The sequence below is a fragment of the Hyperoodon ampullatus genome (genome assembly GCF_949752795.1).
Source record: "Hyperoodon ampullatus genome assembly, chromosome: 7".
In the NCBI taxonomy this organism is placed as follows: domain Eukaryota; kingdom Metazoa; phylum Chordata; class Mammalia; order Artiodactyla; family Ziphiidae; genus Hyperoodon; species Hyperoodon ampullatus.
In genome coordinates this window covers 14493680-14512159 of record NC_136920.1, presented here as the reverse complement: position 1 = coordinate 14512159, position 18480 = coordinate 14493680, and the positions used below count along the sequence as shown (strand labels likewise).

Here is an 18480-nt window from a genome sequence, read left to right as displayed (position 1 = left end):
CTGCAGGCTACAGGATTGTAGTTCTTCTTGCTTCTGCTGTCTGCCCTCTCCATATTCTTCTTCATTATGATTTATTATAAGATATTGAATATAGTTCCCTGTGCTATACAGTAGAACCTTTTAGTTTATCTGATATGGTCTCACACTTAAAAAACATTGATGTCGGGCTTCCCTGGTGGCGCAGTGGTTGAGAATCTGCCTGCCAATGCAGGGGACACGGGTTCGAGCCCTGGTCTGGGAAGATCCCACATGCCACGGAGCAACTAGGCCCGTGAGCCACAATTACTGAGCCTGCGCGTCTGGAGCCTGTGTTCCGCAACAAGAGAGGCCGTGATAGTGAGAGGCCTGCGCACCGCGATGAAGAGTGGCCCCCGCTTGCCACAACTAGAGAAAGCCCTCGCACAGAAACAAAGACCCAACACAGCCATAAATAAATAAATAAAAATTAAAAAAAAAAAAAAAAAAGAAGACAGTCTCAGGACAAATCTGAGAAGTCCAGAACCACTTTATTAAATGGTTAGTTAATATATGAAAGTCAAAAAAAAAAATTAAAAAAAAAAAATTGATGTACAAGAATTTGGTTTTATGGAGAGGTTTCCCCAGGGAAGAAAAGAACCCAATGGTCTGAATAATTGTTTGTGCCAGACCCCATGTAAGCCCATTTTATCTTCATGGGAACCTTATGATAACCAGTTGAGATGGGCATCAGTACCCATTTCAGTTGGGAAAACTGAGGGTCAGGGGGTTGTGTACCTTGATTTGACATCACACAGTTGCCTAAAGAGAGAATTACTCAGAGGCAGCATGACTCAGGTGTGCCAAAGTCCATATTTTTCCCATACCACCTTATAATTCCATGTTCTAGCCCCTCCTTATGACATATGGAATTTAGGAATAACTGTGCCCATTGTCTGCTTGTAAGATGCACTTATCAGAAAAAGGCAATATAATGTATTGGTTTAGAACATGGTCTCTGGAGCCAGACTGCCTGGATTCAAATTCTGACTATGCTTCTTATTAGCTGTGTGACCTTGGGCCAGTTACTCAGCCTCTCTGTGCCTCAGATTCCTAAGGGACAATAATAGCATTTATTTCAACCTCTTGTTGTGAAGATTAAATGGATTGATATGTGAAAGGTATTTAAAATAGTGCTGGCACATAATTCCTTCTATCCAAGTGTTAATATTATTCAGGTTTTATGTTGTCTCTACCATGTTATGGCTTTGGATAGAATGTTCCACTCTCTGTTAGGAAGGCAGCATGTCAAGGCATCTCCTTTTTAGAGCAGGCTTCACATCTTTATTCCTCAGGCTGTAGATCAGCGGGTTCAGCCTGGGGATGATTACTGTGTAGAAGACAGACACGACCTTGTTCTGTTCCATGGAACTGTGAGAGCTTGGCTGAGCATACATGAAGGTGATGGTACCGTAGAAGAGGCAGATGACTGCGAGGTGGGAGGCACAGGTGGAGAGTGCTTTGCTCTGAGCCTTGAGGGAATACATCCTGAAGATAGTCACCAGGATGTAGGCATAAGAGACCAGGATAATGGTGATGGTAAAGAGGATAATCAAGGCAGAAGATGAGAAGACAATGGCCTCAGCCTTGGCAGCGTCTGCACAGGCAAGTTGGAGCACAAGGGGGACGTCACAGACATAGTGGTTAATGATATTGGGGCCACAGTAGAACGGCTTGAAGATGTTCCCAGTCAGTAAAGCTGAATTGGCAACAGAAGCCATATAGGTGGCTGCCACCAGTTGGACACACAGATGTTGGGACATGCCGATGTGGTAGAGGAGAGGGTGGTAGATGGCAGCAAATTGGTCATATGCCATAATGGCCAGGAGCAGACACTCAGCAGTACCGTGAAGAGTCATGAGGGTCATCTGGACCAGGCAGCCTGCAAAGGAGGTGGACTGGCCTGAGGTGAGGAAGCTCTCCAGCAGCCTGGGGGTGTTTAACATGGAGAAGGAGGAGTCTATGATAGAGAGGATACTCAGCAAGAAGTACATGGGCGTGTGGAGCTGCGGGTCTGCGTGGATCAGGGTGATCATGGCGAGGCTGCCTGTGAGGGTAACTGAGTAGATGAACAGGAAGAGTGCAAAGAGGATGCCCTTGAGCCCTGCCTGCTCCGTGAGCCCCAGCAGGAGGAACCAGGTGACGCGGGTGCAGTTCTTCGCTGTGGTGCCCCTGTCACTGCAGAGACACCAAGTAAGACATGCTTGTACCCTAGAGGCAGACCCTGGGGTCAGTGTCTGAAGCTCTTTTAATTCCCCCAGAATGGGCAGTGCTAGAGGAACTGGGGAGGGGACACTGGCATGAATGGATCACCTACTGTGAGTCATGTGCTAACTCATTTCCTAAACAGCTATTGAAACTTCATAATACTTTCTCATTTAAATATTATGCCCATTTAAGTATTCACAATAGCCAAGACATGGAAACAACCTAAATGTCCATTGACAGAGGAATGGATAAAGAAGATGTGGTACATATATCCAATGGAATGTTAGCCATAAAAAAGAACGAAATAATGTCATTTGCAGCAACATGGATAGACCTAGAGATTATCACACTAAGTGAAGTAAATCAGACAGAGACAGATAGATAATATATGATATCACTTATATGTGGAATCTAAAATATGACAAATGAACTTATCTATGAAACAGAAACAGACTCACAGGCATAGAGAACAGACTTATGGTTGCCAAGTGGGACGGGGAAGGGGGAGGGATGGATTGGGAGTTTGGGATTAGCAGATGCAAACTATGAATAATCAACAAGGTCCTACTGTATAGCACAGGGAACTATATTCAATATCCTGTGATAAACTATAATGGAAAAGAGTATGAAAAAGAATGTATATATACGTATAACTGAATCACTTTGCTATATAGCAGAAATTAATGCAACATTGTAAATCAACTATACTTCAATAAAATAAATTGTAAAAATATATAGAACATAAAAAAAACATTATGTCCATTTATATTTAGTGAGAGTATCAATTTGTCCAAGGTAAAAGAGCTAGTACATAAAGAAAGTGGGATTAGAACTCAGTCCAAGTAATAATCATATGTCTATTATAGAGTTATAATAAATTTCTATTCCCCAAATTTCCTGTTCCATGGAGAACTGGCATCACTAGTGAGTGTTGGAGGCCGGTATGTTGGTCCAGAGAGGGAATACATGAAAGTGTTAATTTGTAATTTATTTGGGGGCAAAGGCTCCAACAGTACTAGTCCCCAAGGCCAGGGACACGGAAATCAGGCCTAATGTCATCATTAATATAAGATGACTCAGCAGAGCAGTGATTTCTCCCAGTGTTGTAGGTTGAATTGTATCTCTCAGGAAGATTTGTTGAAGTCCTAACCCCTGGTACCTGTGAATGTTACCTTATTTGTAAATAGGGTCTTTGCAGAAGTAATCAAGTTGAATCATATTCGATTAGGGTGAGCCCTCAATCCAATATGACTGGTGTTCTTATAAGAAAAGAAAATGGAGATACAGGAGATGATACGGGAGAATGTCATGTGAAGACACAGATACAGATGCAAGGTGGCCATGGGAAGACAGAAGCAGAGATTGAAGTGATGCTGCCACAAGCCAAGGATGTCTGGGGCTTCTGGAAGCCAGAAGAGACAAGGAAAGATCCACCCCTTGAAGCTTCTGAGGGGGCACATCTCTGCCAACACCCTAATTTTGAACTTGCAGCCTCCAGAACTACGAGGGAGTGTATTTTTCTTGTTTTAAGTCACACAATTTGTGGTACTTTGTTACAGCAGCCCTAGGACACTAATGCACCCAGCTGGGGACTCTCCTGGCTATTGGTACAGGCCTCCTGAGCAGCTGTCAGGAGACTGGGCTTTCTTTTTTCTTTTTTTTTGGCCGTGCCACATGGCATGTGAGATCTTATTTCCCTGACCAGGGAGCAGTGGAAGTGCAGAATCTTAACCACTGGACTGCCAGGGAAATCCCTGAGACTGGGCTTTCAGATCTCTCTATTGACAGAGCTAATAATCCAAGGGGAGAAAATTAAACACAATAAATTAAAACAAAGTCGTTTATTACTTACCACTAAGAAAAATATTTGTATGGGAGAATAGGCAGCTACATTAAATATGAAAACTCCAGTTCGACAAAACCATGACCAAAGAACCAAAGTCTTGTGTTTTAGCTATAAATAACTGAAGGCAGTAGGACATGCCAGATTTGTGGTATTGGGGTCCAGTGCAGGGCATGGTCCTGAAGGCAGCACTGGAGGTGAGTTCTTTCACCAGAGAGCACAGGTCAGAGTGTTCACAAGCCTAACCTCCCCAGAGGAGCCCTCATGTTTATGTAAGTTTTCTCAGCTGTTGTCATGCTCCCAAGAATCTGCCTCTAAGCATCCTCGCTTTTTGAGTTTTCAGATAACAAAGGCTGCTGTTCTGAGGGGAAGCCCTTGTATGGGACACTGAACAGGGCCTGCTGTCATTGGTTGGACATCAGTTCTGATTGGTTGAGTGTAGGTTCTGATTGTTGGAGCATCTGTTCTGATTGGTGCCCATGGCATTCTGGTTGTTAAATGTTTGGAATTCTGTATCGTCTGGATGAGGCTGGGAACAAAGGAGGAATAAGGCAGGGCCTCTTCAGAGTATCTCAGGATAGCTAGAAATAAGTGGCGTCTGATCAAAGCTGGTAATAGGGCTTTGTGCTATCAGTATCTATTGACAACTCGGCCTCTTGAAATATAAAAAGTATGTACAGATTTTACCTATGGAGAGCACCAGTGGGGTTGCTTCTTCTCTGCTCATGATGTTTTCTTTCTTTCCTGTTGCGGAACACAGGCTCCGGACGTGCAGGCTCAGCAACCATGGCTCACGGGGCCAGCCGCTCCGCGGCATGTGGGATCTTCCCGGACCCGGGCACGAACCCACATCCCCTGCATCGGTAGGTGGACTCTCAACCACCGCGCCACCAGGGAAGCCGATGTTTCCTTTCTTTTTTTTTTTTTTTTTTGCGGTACGCGGGCCTCTCACTGTTGTGGCCTCTCCCTCTGCGGAGCACAGGCTCCGGATGCGCAGGCTCAGCGGCCATGGCTCACGGGCCCAGCCGCTCCGTGGCATGTGGGATCTTCCTGGACTGGGGCACGAACCCGTGTCCCCTGCATCGGCAGGCGGACTCCCAACCACTGCGCCACCAGGGAAGCCCAATGTTTCCTTTCTTAAAGAGGGATATCCATTGTGTAATACACCTGACCCCCTCTTCTCCTGGAGGAGGGATGCCTTTTGTGATCAATGGGTTTGTGATAAGGCACTGAATGTGTGTAGTTCTGCTTTGCTCATTGGAAGCACAGGTTCCGCTCTGCTCTATTTCTCCGTAATGTAGACCTTAAAACTAGGTCATTGTCTGTCTAATTTTTAAGAAGACCACTTATAAGGATGAGTCATGTTCTGCAGTACCAAGTTGCATCAGTGATGCAGGTGGTATTTTGCTCTCTGTCTGCCTTGCTTCTACTTCGTGTCAATTGGTTCAGAATTAGCATAGAGAGGAGAGATGTTAGTTATTGTGGTCCTTAAAGACCTCAGCACAGAGAAAACCAGAAGGAAGCTGGCAGGGGTGCTTTGCTTGGCCTGTCTCTTCAATAATTCCATGACCTGGGCTCACTCATCTCTAGCACACTGATAGAGTTAAGGGGTGAGCTGGCTGAAACAATGGGTGTGATTGAACCCTGGAGGACCTGGATTCACAGTAATAAATTCCTGGATGAGAAGGCAGAAGGACAGCCTCCTCCAGTTCCTCTGCTAAGATGTTGATGGGTGGCTGCCATGGCAATGAGAGTACATGAATGAGAATGAAGTGTCCTGACATGAAAGAAAAGAGAAGGCTTATCAAGGTCAGAAGAGGGGCGGCTCATGAAGGTGGAGGTCGTCTCAAGATGAGAAAGTCCCTGAGAGTTTCTGAAGACCTCCTGTTCCCATGGATACCTTACAGAGCCAAGGATGGGTTCCACTTCTCTCTCTGACACCTCTGCTCTTTCCTTGGGTACGGGAACTTGCCACTTTTGCTATAACTTTAATTGCTTGATATTTGTGTGTAAAGTACAGTGATCAGTAGTTTGGAGTCTCAACTAATTTCATAAACAATTTTTTTTTTAAATTTTGGCCATGCTGCACGGCTTGTGGGATCTTAGTTCCCTGACCAGGGATTGAACCCGTGCCCTCAGCAGTGAAAGCGAGGAGTCCTAACCACTGGACCACCAGGGAATTCCCAATAAATAAATTTCTTTTGATAGAAAGAGCTTTAGTGAATGGGTGAAGGTACTGGAGTTTTCAGACCCCCAGGGTTAGACCAGGTACTATTTATTCCTTGCCTTTTATTATTTATTTATTTATTTATTTATTTATTGCGGTACACGGGCCTCTCACTGTTGTGGCCTCTCCCGTTGCGGAGCACAGGCTCCGGACGCGCAGGCTCAGCGGCCATGGCTCACGGGCCCAGCCGCTCCGCGGCAGGTGGGATCTTCCCGGACCGGGGCACGAACCCGCGTTCCCTGCATCGGCAGGCGGACTCTCAACCACTGCGCCACCAGGGGAGCCCTAAATGTTTATTTTTAAAAGGCAAGGGGGCTTCCCTGGTGGCGCAGTGGTTGAGAGTCCGCCTGCCGATGCAGGGGACGCGGGTTCGTGCCCCGGTCCGGGAAGATCCCACATGCCGCGGAGCGGCTGGGCCCGTGAGCCATGGCCGCTGAGCCTGCGCGTCCGGAGCCTGCGCGTCCGGAGCCTGCGCGTCCGGAGCCTGTGCTCCGCAACGGGAGAGGCCACAACAGTGAGAGGCCCGTGAACCGCAAAAAAAAAAAAAAATTTACTGGGAATTCCCTGGTAGTCCAGTGGTTAGAACATCATGCTTCCACTTCAGGGGGTGCAGGTTTGATCCCTGGTCGGGGAATAAAGACCCCGCATGCCACAGGGCATGGCCAAAATAAATAAGTAAATACAATAAACATTTACTAACCAGTACTGGTCATTGTTAACCATGAGAAAATACTGCTCAGCTTCTGGAGGACTGGCCTTGAGAGCAGAGTCCTATAAGTGGAGAGCTGCTGGAGGAGTTTAAGCAGGATGGTGACATGGTCAGCCGAAGGTGTTAAAATGAATTCAAGGGAAGTTAGGCAGGAGGCAGGGAGCTACATTAGGCAGCTGATCACAGTGGCCTTGGCTGGGATAGTGTTATTTATTGACTCACAAATAATCAAGTCCCATTAGTAGGACTGGAGACACAATGGTGACCAATGTAGATGAGATCCTTGCTCAAAGAGAGAGTGAAAAGATTAGGGAAATAGCTGGGAGATGGGTTTATCAGTACTTGCTCATTAATTGGATATGTGGGCTGAAGAGCAGTCAAGGATGACATCCAGGGTCCTCGTTTGGGTAATGGGGTGAACAATGGTGTCATTCACTCTAACAGGTAACAGGTTTGAGGAGGAACGTGGTAAGTTCCTTTTTTTTTTTTTTTTTGCAGTACGCGGGCCTCTCACTGTTGTGGCCTCTCCCGTTGCGGAGCACAGGCTCCGGACACGCAGGCTCAGCGGCCACGGCTCACGGGCCCAGCCGCTCCACGGCATGTGGGATCCTCCCGGACCGGGGCATGAACCCGCGTCCCCTGCATCGGCAGGCGGACTCCCAACCACTGCGCCACCAGGGAAGCCCTGCCTGATATCTTTTTCCAGGGCAAACTTCTTCTCTTGGTTGTGACCCCAGTTCTATCTCATCTCTCCTAATTCAGATGGTCCATGCTTCTCGGACCAGGCTCCTTCCTGTTTCCTCTGAGAAGTCCTTTCTTCACACTTACTGAGCCAGCATCTAGCTAACTGACCTAAGGCAATTTTTTAAAACTGTTTTGACTTTTAGTTAAAAACATTTTTTAGGGCCTCCCTGGTGGCGCAGTGGTTGAGAGTCCGCCTGCCGATGCAGGGGATACGGGTTCGTGCCCCGGTCTGGGAGGATCCCATATGCCGCGGAGCGGCTGGGCCCGTGAGCCATGGCCGCTGAGCCTGCGCATCCGGAGCCTGTGCTCCGCAACGGGAGAGGCCACAACAGTGAGAGGCCCGCATACCACAAAAAAAAAAAAAAAAAAAAAAAAACATTTTTTACTGAGATATAATTGACAAACAACATTCTATTAGTTTTGGGTGTACAATATAATGATTTGATATTTGTATATACTGAGAAATGATCACAAGTCTAGTTAACATCTGTCATCATACGTAGTTACAATGTTTTTTCTTGTGATGAGAATGTCTAAGATCTACTCTCTTAGCAACTTTCAAATATGCAAGACAGTATCATTAACTGTAGTCACCATGCTGTGCATTACATCCCCATGACTCATTTATGACAATTCATTTTTTTAACATGAGAAGGTTCTAGTTGTCAGTAGCAGGCTCTATACAACCCCATTCTTTCAAGCCTGATTGACAAGTGATATGAGCGCTTCTTCAGCTGAAACTATTTCTCTATTAACTATCTCTGCTCACTTTGTGGGGTGAGATGGGAGAAACACACAGCATTATGGCCCAGGCTTAATGTCACTGGTGGGAGGAAGTGAGGTGAAGTTCAGTTTCCATGGGAACAGAATAGAGTCTCATGGTAGTTTAAAAAAGAATAAATTGAACTTGAGCTTGGAGATCATCTATATCCACATAGTTTAACTATTGGGACTGAGAGCTGAGACTTCCTATTTGGCAACATGACTTAGCTAATTGTTCCCAGAAATTCAGGCCTAGGAAGATATGATTGTAAACCAATAAATAACTTCACTGTTTGCTTCATGAAATTCCTGCAGGCCAATTTATCTGAACAAATAGTTTGCTTCTCTAGGCAAACATCTCTCCTATTAAGACAATAGATCACTCACTTGGGTAAACAATTTTCTCAACAAACAGTAGTTTACTTACCAAGATTTGCTTTCAGGCCCTTCCCCCTTGTATCTGTCAATCCTAAACTATAATGTCACAGACTTTGTCCAGTCCTGATCTGCTCCTTGATGTGAAAGATCCACCTTAAATCACTTGAATCCAGACCCCCAAAATCTATAAATATTTTCCATTGATTTCCTCCTATTGAGAACTACTAAGATTCTATATTCTCTCTTATTATAGCATGTCTAATAAACTTAGCTTTGGTCGAGGAACAAGTTTTCTGGTGGTGTTTCAAAGAGTTATCAATTGGCAATCCATTCTTTACCCAGGGTGACTTGGGAACATTTTTCTTCCTGTTTTGGCCACCTGATAATTGAGAAGAAAAGCAGAGTTACATTACCTTTAAGGCAGGTTACCCCATCAGTATATGTTTTATCAATACATAGGTTCATTGGTACTGCCAAGTGGGTTCAGATTTCATGTGAATATCAGGACCGGAAGTGACCTTCCTTAGATCATATTTTCCAAATACTTCCTTTTGCACAAGGAAAAATTGAGGTCCTGGTTCAATAGACCCTTCTCTGATATGGGGGAGAGATGCTACTTTAAGCAACGTCACTCCTTCTCCAAGCCCCCCATTTATGATTCAATCAGTGAATCACTGCTTGTCCGCTCTTGAAACCAGCCTGGACTTGCCTTGGAAGAAAAAGTGGCTTCATTATTTGTTGTGACTCACAAAGAAACTCTACACTAGCATTAAGATGGAACTCAGGAAGGTGATGACAGAGAGGTAACTGGCTTAGGAAATTGGGGCTTTCTTTCATAGCAAAAGGAGTGGGGCCAGAGCAGTGGCACCAAGGGCCCTTTCATTTCCTAATTTTTCCCGCCCCTTCTATCCCATTTCTTTTTTCCTGTTCCAAGTGGCTCTTCAGGTGCTCTGTAGGAACTGAAAACTCCTGGTAGGAGTCAAAACTCTATGGAACTAATAGAAAAGCTGGGCCTTGGTGGGAAATAGGGAGAAGTTCTCTGGATTTTTTGGAAGCAGTAGAAATGTAAACTTGCATGATTTTCTGCAAAAACCCAAGGGGTTTTAGACATTCAAGTAGAGCATAGGCTTTGGAATCAGCTGGACCTGGATCTGCCATTGAACTATATTTGACCCTAGATTTCTTGGACTCTCAGTTTTCTCATATGTGAAATAGGCATAACCTACTCATAGAATTGTTATGAGGGTTAAATGAAATAGTGTGTATGTGGTGCCTCCCAGAATTCTTGGCACATAATATATGTTCAATAAATATTAGCTATTAATGATCATTATTGGGCAAATGCCTCCTTCAGGGAGCAGAGTGTTTCATAAAGTCCCGAGCCTTATAGAATAACAACAACTGGTATTCTTTTTATCTTCTGTTGTCTAAAAGCTGAAAATCCAAAGAGGAAGAGGTGAAATATATATAAATACATATGCCTTAATTAATATGCCCTGATTAACTACCCAGCACTGTGCTAGGCTCAGTTGGGGATGAAATGAAATATGAGCTTTGGTTCCTGCTTCAGAGAGCCTGCAGTTCAGTTGGGGAAGCGAGATACACAGCCAGATAACAACGGTGAGCAGAGTTTGTAGGAATGTAACTGTGGGAATAATTCAGCACTGTCTCAGTGACAAATGTGCTTGTGTTTGTACGCTGTCCTGGGAGTGGAGAGCTCATGAAAAAAAGAGCCTGGTGAGGAAACAGGTGCTGGAACAGAGTACGCTTCACTGCAGCCTCTGAAGTGCTGTCTTTGGCCACTGTCTCTTATCAGGGGCAATAGAGCTGTGGAGGAGAGGTCAAGGTCAGGTGCCAGAATAGGAGAGGATGGGTCTTTAAAAGAAGCTTAACTCCAAACAAATTTTGTACATAAGCAGGAGTCTGGAGAGATCTGAAATACCCCTTTCTGAGGCTGGCTCCTCAAAAGTTAGGTTTGACTTCCATTGGCCTTAAGGACAAGGAATCTGATATTTGTCTTGCCCCCAAGGGTACCACCTATTGGTCTAACTTCGTGTCTGACCCTGATTTCACTCATGATGCTGCCTTTCTTATCTTGACCTGGGTTTTGAAATCTTATCCTTCTTCTCCTGGTATTTGGCCTTTGACTCATCCTTGGTTTAGAGTTACTGTGCTCTGCAAGGTCTGATTACTTGTCTTGGCTCTGTCCTGCTACAGGACCTCAGGGTTTAGCCCATTGTCTTGAGACTTCGAGGGCTTGGCTGAGCATATATGAACACGATGGTGCCGTTGAAGAGGGAGATGACAGTAAGATGAAAGTCACCGATGGAGGGAGCTTTGCTTTGGGCTTTCAGGGGATGCATCCTTCTGATCATGACTAGGATGACAGTGACAATGGAGAGGGTAAGCAGAACAATGGAAGAGGATGGCCTCAGCCTTGGCAATGTCAGCACAGGTAAGTTGGAGGTTAGGCAGAGAGGCAGAGGTCGCAGAAGTAATGATTAATGATGCTGGAGCCACAGGAGAGCAAAATGAAGATGCTATTTTGCATGACCACATCACTGATATCAGCAGCCAATGCCCTTTTAATGCCCAGAATGAATAATCCTAGAAGAAGTGGGGAAGCTGGTATCAAGTGGTCATCTACTCTAAACCATGCTATATGCTAAGCCTCTTACCATATAAGTATTTAATCTTTACACGACTTTCTTGTTGAAAAATTAAGCTAGATTGTACATGGCAAAACCAGATTCAGACACCAGTCCTGTCTGATTCCATGGCCCATGTAACTTCTGTTTCACCTTATGCTCTCATGAATCTACAGTCTTCTGTCTCAGGATTTCTGGTTCATAGGGAAAGAGAAAGAAGGAAATTTGGGAGAGTGATTGGGTGGCTAAGGAGGTAGATTAATTACCTAGTAGGTCTGGGTTGTATTTAGGAGCATGTGATTTCTCAGTGACAGCTAAGCCTGGGGAAGAGGAAATGAGGGGTGAGCATGGCAAGTGAGTTGGCTTTAACCATGGTTTGTGATGATCACACTGAGTGAAAACTCTGGCTTCCCCCAGGAGCTCCACTGTGGAGACTCAGTGCTGGGGCTGCCAGGGCAGCGACCCACATTTGGGCTGAATGTCTGAGCCCAACTCTTGTGACTGTGGAAGTCAGAAGGGGGAGAGGCATGAAGGCAGCGATGTCAGATAGGAACCGCTAAGAAATTTTAAACATCCCATCCTGCCCATAAGTCCTCAAGTCTGTCTCTGGTCTTCCTTCTTGCTTTGGTCTTCTAGGGCACAGTTCGAGAGCCTGCCAGTTTTGCTCACATCACTTGTTTACTGACAACTTTGTAAATTGAGTGATTGGGTCATTTTTATAAAGAATTGCAGTTTGAGCTTCAAAGAGCATGTGAGTAGAACAGCAAACTGTCTGTTGGATGCAATAGTAACACCCAAGGGAAGCCGCACTGTTCAGACCCTGAGGTCCTGCTTCAGATACAGTGTTTATTGGGCATAGAGTTTTCTGGGTGATAACAACTCTGGAGGGCTGGCCTTGAAACTTCAGTCTCTCAAATTATCAAACATCATACTTTATGAGCATCTTAAGGTAGAAGAATGGGGTCTGAGATTGACTGGTACCCCTCCATGGAGCAAGTTCATCTTTACAGAGCTTATCCACACACTGCCTATGAGCCAGGCTTGCTTCCCATCTAACTCAGCTTCTTGGGACTGGCCAGTTTCTCTAAGGTCCCGGAGAGGGTAAGGATGAAACGGGGTCTATGACACTGGTGGGGGGTGTGGACGGCATTCAGGATCCTGTGGAGAAGGCGGGGTGGCCACACCCTAGCAGGATCCATGAATCTTCTGAAGGATATCTGTCCATCTCCCTCTCCTTGAGATACTAGTTTCCTCTGGCCAGCTCCAGTTGGAGATGCCCTTAGACTGTCTTGGATTCTTTCTCCAAGGGAAGGCCCCTGCCTTATCTAATTTTGGCTCCTTCCATCCTGCCCCAAGTTGCCCCTGGAAGTGATGTCTGGAGAGACATTACGCTTGGTGAGTGAAGTTATCAGCCGCTGGAGAGCTTGAGTTTTCCACTGAAGATCCCAGTGCCAGGGCTGACTCCCCACTTCATTACAATGTCCCTCCCCCAAAGACTTTTAGGGCCAGTTTAAATGAGTTTGAGAGCCTTGAGAACAAGATGAACATCCAGGAGATTCAAAGTGATTTATCCCCCTTTCCATCTGTAAACAGGAGATTTTAGGGATCATCTCTATTCTACATAGGACAGACCTGAGGCCCAGCAAGGCTGACCAATTTTTCTCAGGTGATGGAGCCAGTCATTGGTAACAGTAAACACTCATTCAACACTGACTGTTTGCTTGGACTGTGATCCATTGTAGCCCAGTGCTTTGGCTGCCTCTCCGGGACCACAGACTGGTCTTCCTTTTAGCACCTGTGGCTTGATCTGCCCCTACCTTTGGCTTCACTTCCACCCAATGGAAAGTTCTAGATCTTCAGGTACTGGCCGGGCTCTGGGTGCTCTAAAGATGCGTAAATAAAAATTTAATTCAAATGCTCTTGAGAGAGGTAACACTTTGACTTAATTTCCAACCAACATTCCAATGACTCCTATTGGGTTCTATGCCAGATGGTTTTAGGTGAAGGGAGAGAGGAGGAGAGGGCTGGGTTCCATTTGGAGAGGGCAGTATGTGGGGGGCTGAAGGAATTGGCTGCTTTGTCTCTCTGGGGAAACGTTGCCATGTCACCAGTTGCTCCTGCGCTCACACCTCTGCCTTGTCTTCCTTCCATTCCTCTTAGGCTACTCACCTATCAATTTCTGGGGAAACTGTTCACTTCTTAGTCAGTGACTAGGTTGCCTAGGGCTGTTGGCAACATGTGCTCAGGAATTGGTGAAGTTAGGAAGCAGAGTCTGAGTTTACCAGGGCAGTGAAGGAGGGGTTGGCACCTCCCCTTCTCTGTTTCCTGGTCCTCTGCGTCTCCTTGGCCCTAAGGGAAATTATTATTTAAAGAAAGTTTTCTCATTAAGCAAATGGCTTATTTTCATGAAGAGACTGCAGTTCCTAACTTCCTGAGTCTGAGATGGAGTATTGCGGAGGTGGTAGGGGACCGGCTGGAGCCTGCTCTAGCCTTAGTATGTGTGATGGTTAATTTTATGTGTCAACTTGGCGGGACAAAAGGATGCACAGATAGTTGTAAAACATTTCTCAATGTGTCTGTGAGGGGTTTCCAGAAGAGATCAGCATTTGAATTGGTAGACTGAGTAAAGAAGATGATCCTTCCCAATATGGGTGGGCATGATCCAGTCGGTAGAGGGCCTGAATAAAACAAGAAGGCCAAGGAGGGGTGACTTTGCTGTTTTTATTTGAACTGGGACCTCCATCTCCTCCTGCTCTCAGATATTGCTGATCTTGGTTCCCGAGCCTTCAGAATCTCACCACAACTTACATCGATAGCCCCCTGGTTTTTAGGCTTTTGTTCAGACTGAATTACAGCACTGTCTTTCCTAGTTCTCCAGCTTGCAGATGGCAGATTGTGGATCTCAGCCTCCATAACTGCACGAGCCAATTCCTATAATAAATCTCCTCTTATATCTATCTATCCATATATATCCTGTTGGTTCTGCTTCTCTGGAGAAGCCTAGTACAGTATGTTAAGAAAAATGACCTCAAACCTGAACATAAAGCCAGGAGGTGATTCCAATATCATCACTAAGCATTGATCAACAGGTTCACCCATGGATTAATTAGTTTTCTAGGAAAAAGTTTCACTTTGACATCTGTGAAGTTACAGGTGAGTGATTTATCTGACAGAGATGCAATTGCTTCTTTGTCTTCTTCACAGGCCTCAAGCACAGCTGTATTGCCCTTAACCCAACCTGCCTATACTTCCCTTTTTTCTTCCCCATCAGGATCTAAGATGGTCAGGTTTTGTTTTTCCCTCTTCCCCATTTATATCATCCACATTTTTTTTTTTTTTAAAGAAACTGGAGGGACTAAGTGGTCTGTGGGTAGACAAGTTATTGTGGTTCTGTTTGCTACCATTGGATAAGACCTGTTCTGTTTTTTCTTTTTTTAAAATGCTTGGCTTATTATTTATTTATTTATGGCTGTGTTGGGTCTTCATTTCTATACAAGGGCTTTCTCTAGTTGTGGCAAGTGGGGGCCACTCTTCATCGCGGTGCGTGGGCCTCTCACTATCGTGGCCTCTCTTGTCGCGGAGCACAGGCTCCAGATGCGCAGGCTCAGTAGTTCTGGCTCACGTGCCTAGTTGCTCCATGGCATGTGGGATCTTCCCAGACCAGGTCTCGAACCCATGTCCCCTGCATCAGCAGGCAGACTCTCAACCACTGCGCCACCAGGGAAGCCCATCATCCACATTCTTAATCCCATGCTTTTTCTTCCTCCCTGGCTGATTCATAAACTGAAGTAATTCAGTGGATTAAGGAACTCAGAATTAGAGGTAACCAGGCAAAGCATAAAACACATTTACAGCCCATCTCCTGTTACCTAGGATTTCCAGGTTGGCAGGGATGTGGGGACACAACCACGCATGGAACAGGGTTCAAGCCAATTTTATTTGAATCCCCAAAAGATACTGAACCTCAGTTGACGTCTGGGTTTCACAATAAATTCCACCTCCTTTTCCCCACTCTTAAATTAGTAAGACTGATTTCTGTTACAATACAAGTAGGGTTTTGTCTAAAAACATAAAGGTAATTTGATTTTGATTGAAAAAAGTTGTATGGTCTTTCAGCCTTTAATTTTGTTTAATTGGCCATTTACGTAGAAATAATAGCTCATTACTGCTTTAGAGCACATTTTGGGCCCTGGCTAATTGGAGCCTCCACTCTCTCCCACAAAGTCGAGTGACTACTATCTCCTTCCTATACTCAAACACCACATGGATTATTTCTCCAATATCATGTATTCAGAAGGGCAACATTCCCTGTAGAGCCTTGTAGGGAAGGTTTCTCCTATTGAAATATGTCATTTTCACTGTTTGGCATTCAATGCTCCTTTCTATATTTGGGAACTCTCAAGACAGGAAGAATATAGAATCCAGCTCCCACTTCTGAAGTGAAAGGAGGTCCTATTTCCACCTCCCAGGGCTTTGTACAACAGAAATGTGGATGTAGGAGCTCAGTGGATGTAAGATATCCATGCTGGATGTAGTTAATATACCAAGAGATGTAGAATAGCTACGTTGCCAGACAGGTGAATGCTCCTGCTTAGGACTTGAGCTTCAGGGAATGATGGGAAGGTCTAGGATCAGTTAGAGATGATACATAGTTGGATGCTATAGAGGGAGGTGTGGTGGCTAGTGCAGGTGGCTGTGTCCAGCAGCTGAGTTGTGTTGAAAGCTTGGGGCAGCAGTGCTAGCTGCAGCCATGGAGAGAGCCCAAAGGTGATGCTTCCTATGGTGCTATCCTGCACAGACTACTCTTGTGGCAGGCTCTTAGCTGTGCCTTGCCTCTCTTGGTTCTTGTCCTGTCTGGGTTCTCTAGGCTTCTCTTCTATCTTATGGTCTACCAGATACTTTTCTAACAAATTACTTTTCTGCTTAGCTTAAGAACCCTAACTTGTGCAGAGGCCTTGACATATTTATTCTTTAGGCTGTAGACCAGTGGGTTCAACATGGGGAACACAATAGTGTAGAACACAGAGAGGATCTTGTTACAGGCTGAGGCAGTTTCAGGGTTGGGTTGGACGTATACAAGGAACACAGACCCATAGAAAAAGGAGAGGGCAGTGAGGTGGGAGGCACAGGTGGATTAGGCCTTGCGCTGGGCCTTCAAGGACCTCATCCTACAGATTGTGACCAGGATGTAGGCATTCGAGACCAAGATGACTGAGATTGTGGGGACAGTGACCAAGGCAGAAAAGACGAGCAAGATGACATTGGCCATGGCTGTCTCTGAGCAGGCCAGTTGGAGCATGGTGGGGGGGATGTCACAGAAGTAGTGATCAATGATGTTGAGACCACAGTAGGGCAAGATGAAGGCATTCCCTGTCTGAACAGCTGAAATGAACACCCCAGCAGCATAGGTGACCACCACCAGCTGGGCACACAAACGCTTGGACATGATGGTATGGTAGAGGAGAGGGTAGCAGATGGCCACGAATTGGTCATAGGCCATCATGGCCAGAAGCAGACACTCCCCTGTGCCATGGAGGATCATGAGGGCCATCTGGACCACACAGCCCACGAAGGAGATGGACTGGTCAGTGGTGAGGAAGTTGATCAGCAGCCTGGGAGTGAATACGTAAGCACTGCAGATGTCAAGGAAGGAAAGCACACTCAGGAGGAAGTACCTGGGGGTGTGGAGGGTGGCGCTGGCATGGATCACATCTATCAGGCCCAGGTTGCCCACCAGCGTCACAGAGTAGATCAGCAGGAAGATGGCAAAGAGGAGTTGAGTTGTTTTTGGTCTGCGCTGTTTGTGAGGCCCAGCAGGATGAATCCCTTCACTGTGGTGTGCTTCTGACCCCAGGCCATTGAACTGGTGTGTTTCTCGCATGACAATGAAGAAGAGGAGGAGAAACAAGAATGGAGAAACAATAACATTCTCATCAAAGAGGTAACCTTTAACATCTACTACAAATGAAAAGTCACATCTGTCTCTGAGTGGCAGATTGTTCTCCGAATCCCACAGCAATCCCATGATGTCACAATCATGCTTGTGTGCTAAGTGTTCCCTGTCTCTCTTAGGATAATGTCTAAATTCTTTAATCTGCTAGATGTTCTCTTTGAAACACCTCCATGCTACCCTGCTCTCAGTTTACCCTTTAGCAATTCTGAAAAACTTACTTCTACAAACATACAATGTTATTGCAAATGTCTATGTCTTCACACATTCAACATTTTCTTCTTGGAATGTCCTTGGGTCTCTCCAAATCCAGCTTAGAGGTCTGTTCCCTTCCTCTCTCCCCTGAATTTCACAAATACTCCTTTAGTTGAATTAATAGCACCATATCTTAACATAAAGCCCATCCAATATTACTCAGCCATAAAAAAGAATGAAATAATGCCTTTTGTAGCAACATGGATGGACCTAGAGATTATCATACCAAGTGAAGTAAGTCAGAGAAGGACAAATACTATATGGTATCACTTATATGTGGAATCTAAAAGAAAATGATACAAATGAACTTACTTACAAAACAGAAATAGAGTCATAGATGTAGAAAACAAACTTATGGTTACCAGGGGGGAAAGGGAAAGGGAGGGATAAATTGAAAGATTGGAATTGACATATACACGTTACTATATATAAAATAGTTAATGAATAAGGACCTACTGTATAGCACAGGGAACTTTACTCAATACTCTGCAATGCCCTATATGGGAAAATAATCTAAAAAAGAGTGGGGAGATATATATAACTGATTCACTTTGTTGTACATCAGAAACTAACACAATATTGTAAATCAACTATACTCCAATAAAAATTTTAAAAAATGCCCATCCATCTTTCCTATTGCATTTTTTTACTCCTAGTAGGAGGAGAGTTACTTAATATCTCAATAATTTGTGCCCTGATATCTATTACTGTGCCTCATGTCAATGAATGAATATAAATTAA

The 18480-nt window shown here is 45.1% G+C and overlaps 1 protein-coding gene and 1 pseudogene across 2 annotated transcripts; both read right to left on the bottom strand.

The window, feature by feature from the left end:
• Positions 1–1247: 1247 nt before the first annotated feature.
• On the bottom strand, positions 1248–2009 carry LOC307055740 (olfactory receptor 5P58-like; the record flags this gene model as incomplete). The annotated part of the gene is made up of 1 exon (XM_079707939.1): positions 1248–2009. The coding sequence occupies one exon, from the start codon at positions 2007–2009 to the stop codon at positions 1248–1250; it is 762 nt and encodes a 253-aa protein (XP_079564065.1).
• Positions 2010–16437: 14428 nt separating this feature from the next.
• Positions 16438–17393, bottom strand: LOC307055734 (olfactory receptor 5P55-like; annotated as a pseudogene). Its single transcript has one exon. The product of its transcript is annotated as an olfactory receptor 5P55-like (transcript).
• Between the last annotated feature and the right edge of the window lie 1087 nt (positions 17394–18480).